Here is a 13,081-nt window from a genome sequence, read left to right as displayed (position 1 = left end):
TTAAGAGAATCACATGTTGATTAATTTTTAGCATTTCACTTTATAATGACAGATAATGATCAAATTTTATTTTTTTAACAGACTCACAGACAATTAACTAGCAAGAATGCCAACAGTTAACATTTCTTTCATGTTTTAAATTACCTAGCATGTAGTTGGTAGAGTATGAGATTTGCCCCACTATAGAGATTCACTGATTGGACTCCGCCTGTATACCTATACTTAAATAATGCAATAAACAACCCTTTTATAAGAGCCTTAATGATATATCAAAAGCCTGATTCTTGGTCTTCTCTCAAGTTCATGGGGATAGGAGCTGGTCTTTGTAGCTTAGAGGACATCCCAGCAGCAGCTACAACTTCCACCCAAAGAAACTGACCACCCCCTCCTTCCCAGTTTAAGACTGCCAAGTGTTGAGGACTAATATATCTCCCTCGCATCATGCTTAGAGAGCGGGCATGTACTGTGTGCTCAGTCATGTCTGACTCTTTGCAATCCCATAGTCTGAAGCCCACCAGGCCTCCCTGACTGTGGAATTTTCCAGGCAGGCAAACTGGAGTGGATTGCCATTTCCTTCTCCAGAGAGAGGGCATGATTTTACTCAAAAAACTGGAAGACTAAAATAATGAACTTGTAAGACCCATTGTTGTGAGGGCTACAATACAAGCTTAGCGCATTTAAAACAAAATATCACAGTGACTACCACAGAGTAATAAGAACTAAGTAAGTAAGAAGAACTAAGGTTTTAATTTTACCTGATGTGTTAATAATTAGAAAATTATTCTGCATTTTGGATACTTTATATTCTGTAAGTGATAGTATACCAATATACATATACATGCTGAGGAATAATGACTTTATATTTAGCCACAGTATTTTAGAATCTCAGTTGGTTTACGTGTACAATTTGGATATAGTTTTCCACATAAATCAGAGAAAAATAATGAATGATAACAATTTCTAGGAAAAGAAAGCCCTTATAAGCCATAGAAGTTACTTGAGAAGAAATCCATCCCTCAGTGGGTCGTCATCTTCTACTATAAAACTTGCGGTACCTGTGTAATGCGCTCGTCCGGATACTTCCACTATGACAGCTTTAAAATCACCACATTTTGCTTCCTGAAAAAAGATGATGAAAGAAAAATATCAAGGTATTGCCTGCACAGTTTACCTAGCCTAGAAGTTGTATTCTCAAATTTTATCATTTTAAAGAGAATCCGAGAGTTAAGTGGGCCTCCCCGGTGGGTCAGTGGTAAAGAATCCACCTGAGGTACAGGAGACACAGGAGATGTGGGTTCGATCCCTGGGTCAGGAAGATCCCTTGGAGGAGGGCATGGCAACCCACTCCAGCATTCTTGCCTGGAGAATCCCGTGGACAGAGGAGCCTGGTGGGCTACAGTTCATGGGCTCGAAAAGAATTGGAGGCAACTGAGCACAGCGATCATATAGGCAACTGGGAGGCTTTTAAGGTAAGTATTCGTGTTTTTAGATTCAGTTTAGCTGTAAAGTGGGGAACTAGTTGGGGAAGAGAGAGACTAGAAACGCAGCAACCTGTTAAGAGGTAACTTTACTTCATCAATGAAATCTGGAGACAGGAGGGCAGTTTTTAGTGAGAATGCAGAACAAAATACAGAGATGCTTTGGAGGCAGAATTGATAGGCCTGGGGCTGCTGTCCACGGGTGGTGAGAATCAGTTCTGTTCAGTCGCTCAGTCGTGTCCAACTCTTTGCGACCCCATGAATCACAGCACGCCAGGCCTCCCTGTCCATCACCAACTCCCGGAGTTAACTCAAACTCATGTCCATCGAGTCGGTGATGCCATCCAGCCATCTCATCCTCTGTCGTCACCTTCTCCTCCTGCCCCCAATCCCTCCCAGCATCAGGGTCTTTTCCGGTAAGTCAACTCTTCACATGAGGTGGCCACAGTACTGGAGTTTCAGCTTCAACATCAGTCCTTCCAGTGAACACCCAGGACTGATCTCCTTAAGGATGGACTGGTTGGATCTCCTTGCAGTCCAAGGCACTCTCAAGAGTCTTCTCCAACACCACAGTTCAAAAGCATCAATTCTTCGGCACTCAGCTTTCTTCAGAGTCCAACTCTCACATCCATACATGACCACTGGAAAAACCATAGCCTTGACTAGACAGACCTTTGTTGGCAAAGCAATGTCTTTGCTTTTTAATATGATATCTAGGTTAGTCATAACTTTCCTTCCAAGGAGTAAGTGTCTTTTAATTTCAAGGCTGCAATCACCATCTGCATGATTTTGGAACCGCCAAAAATAAAGTCTGTCACTGTTTCCACTGCTTCCCTATCTATTTCCCATGAAGTGATGGGACCAGATGCCATGATCTTAGTTTTTTGAATGTTGAGCTTTAAGCCAACTTTTTCACTCTCCTCTTTCACTTTCATCAAGAGGTTCTTTAGTTCTTCACTTTCTGCCATAAGGGTGATGTCATCTGCATATCTGAGATTATTGATATTTCTCCTGGCAATCTTGAATCCAGCTTGTGCTTCATCCAGCCCAGCGTTTCTCATGATGTACTCTGGATATAAGTTAAACAAGCAGGGTGACAATATACAGCCTTGACATACTCCTTTTCCTATTTGGAACCAGTCTGTTGTTCCATGTCCAGTTCTAACTGTTGCTTCCTGACCTTACAAGAGATAAGTTAGGTGATCTGGTATTCCGATCTCTTTCAGAATTTTCCACAGTTTATTGTGATCCACATAGTCAAAGGCTTCGGCATAGTCAATAAAGCAGAAGTAGATATTTTTCTGGAACTCTCTTGCTTTTTCATGATCCAGCGGATATTGGCAATTTGATCTCTGGTTCCTCTGCCTTTTCTAAAACCAGCTTGAACATCTGAAAGTTCACAGTTCACGTATTGCTGAAGCCTGGCTTGGAGAATTTTGAGCATTACTTTACTAGTGTGGGAGATGAGTCCAATTGTGCAGTAGTTTGAGCATTCTTTGGCATTGCCTTTCTTTGGGATTGGAATGAAAACTGACCTTTTCCAGTCCTGGGGCCACTGCTGAGTTTTCCAAATTTGCTGGCATATTGAGTGCAGCACTTAAACAGCATCATCTTTCAGGATTTGAAATAGCTCAACTGGAATTCCTTCACCTTCACTAGTTTTGTTCGTAGTGATGCCTTCTAGGGCCCACTTGACTTCACATTCCAGGATGTCTGGCTCTAAGTGAGTGATCACACCATCGTGATTATCTGGGTCATGAAGATCTTTTTTGTACAGTTCTTCTGTGTATTCTTGCCTCCTCTTCTTAGAGATGAGTTAAATATGAGCACAGTGTCGAGCTTGGAAGTGCAGCTGCGCCACCATTAACCAAGATGGGGAATGAGATAGGAAAGAACACATTTAGGAAGGAAGAACTTTTTAATGAGTTGAGGTATCTCTGGGACAATCATCTTGAAATGAGTTTAGTGGACAGTGTTAGACTCGAGAGAGAGGCACAGATAAGCATGGTAGGGATGAAGATTTGGGTGGTTGAGAATAGAGTTCATTCTCCCATGGGTGAAACTGCCCATCTGCATCAAATGTTTTGCCTAAGAGCAAGAAAATATGGTGTTTAACAGTACAGTGTCTGCTCAGAGAGACCCATCTTCATAGCCTGGCTCTGCTGTCTGTTTGACCTCTGGCAAAGTATCTAAACTCTAAATTTTCATAGGATTCTTGTGAGAATTACATGAGATGGTATATATGAAGGGCTAAGCTTAGAAATTAACACATAGTGAAGCACCCAATAAATGTTGACAATTACTATTTTATCTTAAATCTCAGACTTGAGGACAATGTATTTCAAATTTCTGCATATAACATGGTATTCCATTAAGATCACTGTATTGTATAGAAATCCCTTACAAAAAAATTCAGTATTCAGAAAAACAAAACTCTAAAACAGCTATATTAGATTTAAAATCTTTATTAGGATAAATTATTTGCTGTATTAAAGGACTCTTTCTGAGTATATTAATTTACCAGATGCAATTTAATCATATTATAGTAGATTTCACTTACTGCTATGAGTAAATTCATTAATTAGCTCTGCTAGCACATTTGCAATTTTATTACATTATATTAATAAGGGGTACCCAGGTGGCACTAGTGGTAAAAACTCAGTTGCCAATGCAGGAGACTTAAGAGACCTGAGTTGGATCCTTGGGTTGGGAAGATCCCCTGGAGAAGGAAATGGCAACCCACTCCTGTATTCTTACCTGGAGAATCCTATGGACAGAGAACTCTGGTGGGCTAATGTCCATGGGGTCTCAAAGGGTTGGACATGACTGAAGATACTTAGCACTATATTACTAAGAACTCTACTTTCCACAACTTTTCAGCACTTTCACATCTTACTATATAAAATGGAATATTCAAAAAAAAAATAAAAAAAATAAAATGGAATATTCCTATAGAATAAAAACAAAAAAAAAATCCAAAACCTAGTTTAATGGTTCTCAAACATTTTGATCTCAGAAACCCTTTATACCCTAAGATTTGAGGACATCACCAGCCATTACCTTAATACAAAAACCAGATAAAGACACCAAAAAAGTAGAAAATTCGGGTCAATATCTTTGATGAATATAGTGGCCAAAATCCTCAACAAACCAATCCAACAATACAAAAAAAAAGATCATATACCATGATAATGCTGGATTTATACCAGGGTCACAAGGATGGTTCAACATACACAAATCAATGTGATACACTACATTAACAAAAGGAAAGGCAAAAACCACATAATCATCTCAATAGTTGCAGAAAAAAATCCCAGAATATTAAATATCCATTCATAATTAAAAATGTTCATCAAAGTGGGTATAGTGAGAACATATCTCAACATAATGACCATTTATGACAAACTTGCAGCCAATATAATACTCAATGGGGAAATGCTGAAAGCCTTCCTGGTAAATTCAGAAACAAAACAAGGTTGCCCATTTGTGCCACTTCTGTTTAACCTAGTATCAGAAGTCCTAGCCAGAGCAATCAGATATGAAAAAAAAAATCCAAATTGGAAAGGAAGAGGTAAGCTGTCACTATTTGCAGATGACATGATACATATACAGAGAACCCTAAAGCCTCCACCCTAAAACTATTGGCACTAATAAAGTTCTAAGTTGCAGGATATAAGATTAATATACAGAAATCTGTCACATTTATATACACTAATAATGAAATATCAGAAAAAGTAAAAAAAAAAAAAAAGAATCTCATTTAAAACTGGGTCAAAAAATACCTAGGAATAAATTTAACCAAAGAGCTAAAAGACCTATATGCTGAAAACTATAACACATGGATTAAAGAAACTGAAGATGATGTAAAGAAATGAAAAGATATTCCATGCTCTTGCACTGGAAAACATAATATTAAAATGGCCATACTACCCAAAGCAATGTACAGATTTAATGCAATCTCTATCAAAATACCTAGGACTTTTTTTTACAGAACCAGAACAAACAATCCTAAAATGAATATGGACCTCAAAGAGTTTTTTAGGTTATATCAATTAATATTTTCTATATTGGAAATTAAATGTATTGTTCACTAATTCATTTATAAATAATAAATCTGTTGCATGTTGTAATAAACAAATTTTTGTTTGAAGAGTTAAAATTCTCTTCTAAGAGCTTAATGAAGAAACTTATCTAACATCCAACTCAGGTCTCCAGGATCTGTAAGATATTTACAGACAAGAAGCTACAGGTACCACTCACCCTCACAGCCTTCCCTGTGAATACTGAGCCAGTTGCGCTGCTTTTAAAGGCTCTGGTCTGGTTCAGTTCTAGAAGCCCTTTGTGATACTGAAGGGCAATTCGAGCTGTCACTCCTGAGCCGGTAGGACTTCTGTCAACCTGTTTCAGAATAAATGAAGATAGTGTTCACAGGGTTCTAGTTCCATATTACCTGGCTGTGTGCCTAAAAACCCCAGCTTTAATACCTGTTCATCTGCAAACACACAGATATTGGTGGTTGGTTCCTCATTGTAAGTGTCTTTTCCATCTGTCAATATAGTTCCATATAGAAAAGCAAGATCTTCGCTGTCAGGATGATTAATTTTAAACTGTAAATAAAATAATTAACAACCACATGTAAAATAAATATTTTCACTCAAATTTCTTTTAAATAACAGATATGGGGTACTCTTGGATATAATTTTTCCATCTTTATCATTTAAAAAAATATTTTTGGGGTCACAACACTAAATATTGATATTAGAAATTACATATTTTTCTAGATGAATAAAGATACTTTTGTTGGAAGGTATGATTCTTACACTTTGAGCCCTTTCTAAGGAAGTCATCCTGCATGTATCCTCTACTGAAGAAACAGCCGTATTTCATACACTTAACCCCCAAACATATGCTCTCTTTGAAGCACTGACCTCAGCATTGACCCCAGGATAGTCAATTCACAGGCCAGCCATGGCTGCTCAAACAGGAAGAGAAAGGCAATTCTTTTCTCACCCTAAGGAACTTGAAGAGGGTAATGCAGAAAAGTCAAGCAATGAGTATCTGGAGCTGAAATTAATATCACTGATAAACACAAGAACTGTAAGAGGCCATGAGCAAGCAAAAAGTATAAGGCTGCAGAAGTTATTAGGATAAGAAAAACAATTGGATGGGGCAAAAAAGGCTTATTATAAAGGACTGAAGTCAGTATCATAAAAAGCAGCAGGTACACACAGAAGCAGCCAATGGCAGGGCAGCTAGGTCACATGAGCAGTAAAGCCTGCTGCTACTGCTACTAAGTCACTTCAGTCGTGTCCGACTCTGTGCGACCCCATAGACGGCGGCCCACCAGGCTCCCCCGTCCCTGGGATTCTCCAGGCAAGACCACTGGAGTGGGTTGCCATTTCCTTCTCCACTGCATGAAAGTGAAAAGTGAAAGTGAAGTCGCTCAGTCATGTCTGACTCTTCGAGACCCCACGGACTGTAGCCTACCAGACTCCTCCGACCATGAGATTTCCCAGGCAAGAGTGCTGGAGTGGGTTGCCATTGCCTTCTCTAGTAACGCTTGATCAGGCTCAAATGTGCAATGCTTCCTGTTCTTCTTGGGAGGTCTGGTTGTTTAGTTTCTGGATTTCTATAACATCTGTTAGCCTGGCCAAGATGACTATAATCTTACTTCTATTGTATCCCAATGGTTAGTACATTCCCCTACCACTTACCTATCATTTAAAGCAGTTGAATAGATTGGAGTCTTAAAATCCAAGGAGTCCATCTATAACCCAGTTAAAGAAGCCTGCATATAGGACCTTTGTTCTCCACCCCCTTAAAGCCCCCACGCCCTGCTCCATGATAGCACCAGTACATCACACTGCAGACAGGGATGCCTCCCCCACTAGACTGAGCGCCTTGAAGGTGGTGGGGTTTGTTCTTCCTCTGGTCTCCAGCATCTAACATAGTGTCTGACATACAGTAAGTCCTTGGTAAATGGTTGTTAAAAGGATAAGGACAAATTTATATTACATCTACTTTAGCCCCCTTCCCTCCCAAATGGCCTTTGCCTAAATCTGCATAAGCAGTATCAGTGGTCAGCAATTCACAAAGTAGACCAACTGCCTGCTTCATCACTGACAGAACTTCTCATATTTTCCTCAGAACCCTTCCTCCCTCAAAGTCCGCCCCTCACCACCTTAGTGAGAGGTTCTAGCTTTAATGAGAAGTTCAAACTTCCTCCTTTTATTAAGAAAACAATGCCTTTTCCTCTTGGTTTTATTAAAAAATAAGGTCAAATTATTTTGTGTCAAATTGTTAACTCAAACTATTAGCTGTCTGCTTATTGGAACAGAAAACGGATGTAAGTCCAGAGTTTCAGAAGTTTTCATGATAAAATAATTCTACATACTCGTATTGGAAGTCCTGGAAAAATGATAATTTAGAACAGGGTTATAGTATATATTTTCATTTTGCTATTTAGGTTATAAAGTTATAGGTTATTATATTAAATTAAAGCCTCAGATATGTTAAATAGGCCTTAAATAATTATTAGTAGAAGTATTCTAGATTCTATCTTTCCTAAGTTATTTTTTACCTAGAATGATAATTAAATTTTCATATGCTAAAACATTCAAGTATGTATATGAGTTTTATACATAGGTCCTAATTAGGTAAATTGTCAGATTTGTGCTAGAAGTGAAAGAATATTCTAGAATTACTTATTATCTAAACTGATTTTATAACAACAGTTTTCCCAAGTCAAACTGGAGTTACTTGAGTTATTACTTGGAGTTATTACTTCTCAGCAATATAGAAAAAATTCACTAGCTAGGAATTAATATTCTCTGAGAAATAAGAGAAATTCTGATCAGATTTAATGAAATCTATTTTGTAAGCTATATTTGACATTCATTATTTTCAAGGTTTGCAGAATGACCACATATATCAAAAGCGTTTCAAAGTGTAATATTATCTACTTTCTATTTGTTTAAATAACCACAAATTATATTATTATTACTTATTATTGAAGTTAACAGTTGTCATTTGTTAACGTTTACTATGGTGAAGGCACTATTCTAAGTCCTTTACACATACTGACTGACAACTCCCTATGAAGCACCAGTTTCACAATTTCCATTTACAGATAGGAAAACTGAGGCACATGGAGGCGAGGTAACTTGTTCAAGGTTACAAAAGTTACAAATGGCAAATCTACAACACCCACGTAGTCTTGCTCTAGAGTTTAAGATTATATCCAGCACCCTGTTCTTGGTACGACCAGTAATTTAAATGCAGAGAGGAGATATTTAATTTTCTGGAGAGACCCGTCATGTCCACTTCCTTCACGTCACAGAGGCCATCAGCTATGACAGCAGCATCGGTGCTGACCTGGGCCTTCACTGCTTCCGTCACTGCACTCGCCGCAGCCACGAGGTCCCTTGTCTTTGCAGAACAAACATCGAGTCCTAACTTTTCAGCACTAACAAATGCATAAAATGCACCACCGTATGCAACGTCCACCACCACCTCTCCATGACCAGGAACATCCACCAGGAAATCTAAAAGAGATGTGTTTGAAAATAAGTTTGTTTTTAGTATTTCAGCAATAAAATTCACATCATTTTAAATTCATGTGTATTTATGGGTGGGGGGGGGCAAAGAGTACTTTTTCCTATCTTAGGAATGCAGCAAAAATCAATTTTGAAAATGAATGTGCATCAAGTAAATAATAACAGACCTTTAGCTAAGTACATCTTTCTATTTTTAATTTCAATGAGGTTTGCATAAGTTTTAGAACATCTGAATGCCATGTTTTTCCTAAATCATACTTACATATTTTGTTAACTATTCTGAGGATCTTTTCTAGAAAACATCATTGAAGCAGAGAGAGAGAGAGGAAACTCTGGGATATGAATGTGTGAAAATTATGAAGGAAAATGTAGGTACCCCTCATACTATTGGGAATGGTTTAAAACAGTGAGGATTTGGGATCTTATTCACAAACTGGTTTTCTTCAGCTATAACGTCAAAACAAAATGAAAAAAAAAAAATTTTTTTTCTATCCAAGTTACAGATACTTATTTATCTAGAAATTTTCATCTCAAGGAAGTATCCTGCAGGCAAATATCCAGAATAAAGCCATTATAGAATCACTGGCCTTTACAGTATCATTTTGCATCAGGATTTTTATTTGGGTATTTTAAGTCCCTGACATACCCCAAATTTCACCTGAACTGCAGTTCTTTGAAATCCTGAATTTGTATTTCCAAAGGAATGGGCTGGTGATATTCTGGGACATTAAAACTGTTTACCTTTCTTTGCATTTTCTTCTCTTTCTCCTCCCTAAGTCAAATGGGCTTAATGATCACTGCCTCTGGGGGAGGCATACAGCAGGGGAGAAAGCAGGTCTTTCTGTTTTTGGTTCAGAGAAACCTAAGTTATCAGTCTCTTTCTGACTGCAGACCTGTGTGGTCTTTCCCACAGCACAGTGAGGAGGCTAAGGGATGTGGCAGAGATAGCAACAGGAAAAGGGAGGAGGAGAAAGGGGCAGGGGCCACTGGATGGGGTAGATGTTTCCCTGGTTAACTAAGCAAGTGGTTAAGGCCCTTGTCTCCAAGATGGAACTTTTAAGAAACCTTTGCTCACACATATATCAGAAGAGGGCCCATGGAAGGATGAGGCAAAGTCAACCAACAGGGCAAAGGGGTCTCAATTTAGAAATTAAGTTATGAAAAGTAAAATAGTTCTTACACTCCTTGGTTTGCACGGTGAGTCATACAAAGACACCAGGGAGCTATCAGTTTCAGAGCAGAATCACAGAATCCTTTTAACACATAATGTGTCAGAGCAAATTTATAAGCAAGAGTAAAACATGCCAGTGGAACTTAACAGCAAAAGAGAAAAATGTTTTTCTTGATGCTGATGCAACATGCAAAGCAGGTTTAATGAGAGGAGATTGAGGAAATAGATGGAAATGAGGGACTGCCAGAATGGGGAAAGCTAAGGGTGGCTTTGGAATCCTCATATAAAAAATGGAATTGTTTCCTTCCGAAGAGGATTGTTTTGAGAATTCCATGTGATAATGTGTGGGGAATGCTTGGCAGATTAGGAATGCAATAAGTATTAATATGAAAGCCCAAAGTTTAACTCCCAGCAGGAATAGGGCTCTTACAAGGACCAATGAACACATTCTGCTCTGAGTTTCATTTATTTACTCAACAAACATTCACTGACTGCATACTGTTCTAGTACTTAAATACAGTGATGAAAATTAGTTTTCACTTTAGCTGGGTGGCATAGCAATGAGCTCAGCAACTCTGAGGTGGGGACTATTATTATCCTCTCTTTATAGATGACACTAGGCATGGAATCCTTTCCACAAGGTTAGAGATGGGAAGGGGCAGAGCAATGATCTTGAACACTATCAGTCTGTCTTTTAAGCAGCTTTCAAAGTAGAGAATTTAAGGATTTCATTTTCTTAATGACTCAAAGTGACCATTAATGCCCACTGATTATTTTATGGTCACACAGGGATGCTTTCAGGAACTACTGTGCTTGTCATATTGGTTGCTCCCACCCTAACCAACCCCAAACTATGATGTACACAGCTGGTGATCCTGCTGCCAGCTGTCATTTCCCACAAAATCCAGAGTGCTTCTAATCCGCTGCTGGGGTGGTTTGGGGGGGAAGTCAGGTAACCACGCCAGTTAACAGTTGAGCTTTTTTAAGATGCAACCCTAACATAAATTCTCGTCTCCCTTATGTGCCCTCCTAATCCGATATGACACCATTTCTTCTGGGCAAATGGTATGTTTTCCCGGTGGCATTCTTTTACCAACTTGTGTGTGTCAGGAGCCTGAGGTTGGTCTAAGACTCTCAAACACCTGGGCTATTACTGCATCGTTCATAACATTCATAAGCAGGTTAATCGGGAACCCCAATCTACCCGGAGGCTCAAGATTAAATTAACAGAATGATTTGCATGGCTTGAAGTCTTTGAAGAAAAGGAGTGATAACCCTATACCTGTACTAACTAAATTAGCACATAGCTCAGTTCTAGTCATACTACTAAAGCCTCCTCTGATAGAATTCAGCCTTTACTGATAGGATTTTTAAGGATCTCCCTCTTTGTAAAGATTATAATTACATTGTTTAGCATGACATACAGGCTCTGTACTAGAGAACCCACGAAAACCTTTTCAAGACTCTGCACTCCTAGAGAACTAGCAACCTGATATATTCTGCAGTCTTTGTATCTCAAGGAAGATAGACACTTTTTACAGATGAGCTCCAGCAATCTTGTTTACTAACTTGTCAGGCGGCGATAATGTGCTCAGCAAGCATATTCTGAGCCATCCTGGAGCCCTGTTCGGTGGTTGGTCTTTGCACTTTCCTTGACCCTAGGTGGACCTTGCTTTATCCAACTGTGAAATCTTCAGGAATGCCTGAGAGGGGAACGAAGCTTTTGAGTAAGGGAAACACGGAACTCTGTACTCCTCAAGGCTCTCCCCAACCACAGATGGATACTACTGCGAGATAATCAATTTGGGTATTGCTGTTGAGTGGCTAAGTCGTGCCCCACTCTTTGCGACTCCATGGACTGCAGCCTGCCAGGCTCCTCTGTCCATGGGATTTCCCAGACAAGAACACCGGCATGAGCTGCCATTACCTTCTCCAGGGATGTTCCCAACCCAGCCTCCTGCGTCCCGCACTGGCCGGTGGATTCTCTACTGCTGAGCCACCAGAGAAGCCCCAAATTGCATGCATTACACAAATTCACAAGGCTAAAATGCTGACATCCACTTGCAGGGATTTAGAATTACCTTCTGATTGATTGTTAAAGCTTGCGGGGTGGGTTAGTTGCGCTCGTGGGCACCAGCCTACAGAGACAGTTAGTGTAATTAGTTGGGTCCTGGGCTGCAGGGCCGAAAGGGTCCCGCCGGTTACCTGTGGCCAGCACAAAGGCCGGGACACTGTGGAAACGCACCGGGCCGCGACTGCGGCCGCCCTCGCACTCCACGAAGGCGGCCACCAGCCCGCACGGGCAATGGATGTTGACCAGGGCCTCTCGGACGTCGGCCGGGGGCGCCGGCACCAGCCCAAAGTCGAGCGCGAAGCGGCCCAGCGCCAGCACCGCGTGGCCGCACATAGAGCTGTAGCCCTCGTTGTTTAGGAACAGGACGCCCAGGTGCGCGTCGGGCAGCTCGCTCGGCACCAGCACGGCTCCGTACATGTCCCGGTGCCCCCGGGGTTCGAACATGAGCCGTCGCCGCACATGGTCAAGGTGCTGGCGCATGTAGCGCCGCTTGGCCAGCAGCGTGGGGCCGAGCACCTCCGGACACCCCGCCAGCACAATGCGCAGGGGCTCGCCGCCTGTGTGCATGTCCACCACCGACAGCGCCGGCGTCCCCGGGTCGTGTGGAGGCAGCCGGGGCACAGTCAGCGGGCCCGCCATAGTCTGCCTCCCGGAGAGAACTCTACCGCCACGCCGACGCGCGCTTCACGTTGCGAACCCACTCACACCCTCGGCGCTACAGAGGCAGGCCTTGTGGCCGGCGCAGGGGGCGGGGCCTCCGAGCCAAGACCCGGAAGCGCGAGGAGGGGCGGGGCTTCGGGGC

General features: G+C 41.1%; 1 protein-coding gene across 1 annotated transcript; it reads right to left on the bottom strand.

The window, feature by feature from the left end:
- Positions 1–13,032, bottom strand: L3HYPDH (trans-L-3-hydroxyproline dehydratase). The gene is made up of 5 exons (XM_043919939.1): positions 12,411–13,032; positions 8,853–9,022; positions 5,963–6,085; positions 5,739–5,876; positions 1–1,119 (listed from the first exon to the last, which is right to left on the bottom strand). Exons 1-5 carry the CDS (start codon positions 12,916–12,918, stop codon positions 994–996), a joined length of 1,065 nt encoding a protein of 354 aa, XP_043775874.1. The 5' UTR covers positions 12,919–13,032; the 3' UTR covers positions 1–993.
- Between the last annotated feature and the right edge of the window lie 49 nt (positions 13,033–13,081).

The sequence above is a fragment of the Cervus elaphus genome, chromosome 12 (assembly GCF_910594005.1).
Source record: "Cervus elaphus chromosome 12, mCerEla1.1, whole genome shotgun sequence".
Lineage (NCBI taxonomy): Eukaryota > Metazoa > Chordata > Mammalia > Artiodactyla > Cervidae > Cervus > Cervus elaphus.
This window is presented reverse-complemented; position numbering and strand designations above follow the sequence as displayed.

Excerpts from the sequence above, each read along its gene's own strand:
- L3HYPDH (XM_043919939.1), bottom strand. The coding sequence starts at position 12,918 with ATGGCGGGCCCGCTGACTGTGCCCCGGCTGCCTCCACACGACCCGGGG. Across the intron at positions 5,877-5,962 it reads GTGTGTTTGCAGATGAACAG|GTTGACAGAAGTCCTACCGG; the intron begins GTATTAAAGCTG and ends ATTCTGAAACAG. Across the intron at positions 1,120-5,738 it reads TCACAGGGAAGGCTGTGAGG|GAAGCAAAATGTGGTGATTT; the intron begins GTGAGTGGTACC and ends ATCTTTTTTCAG.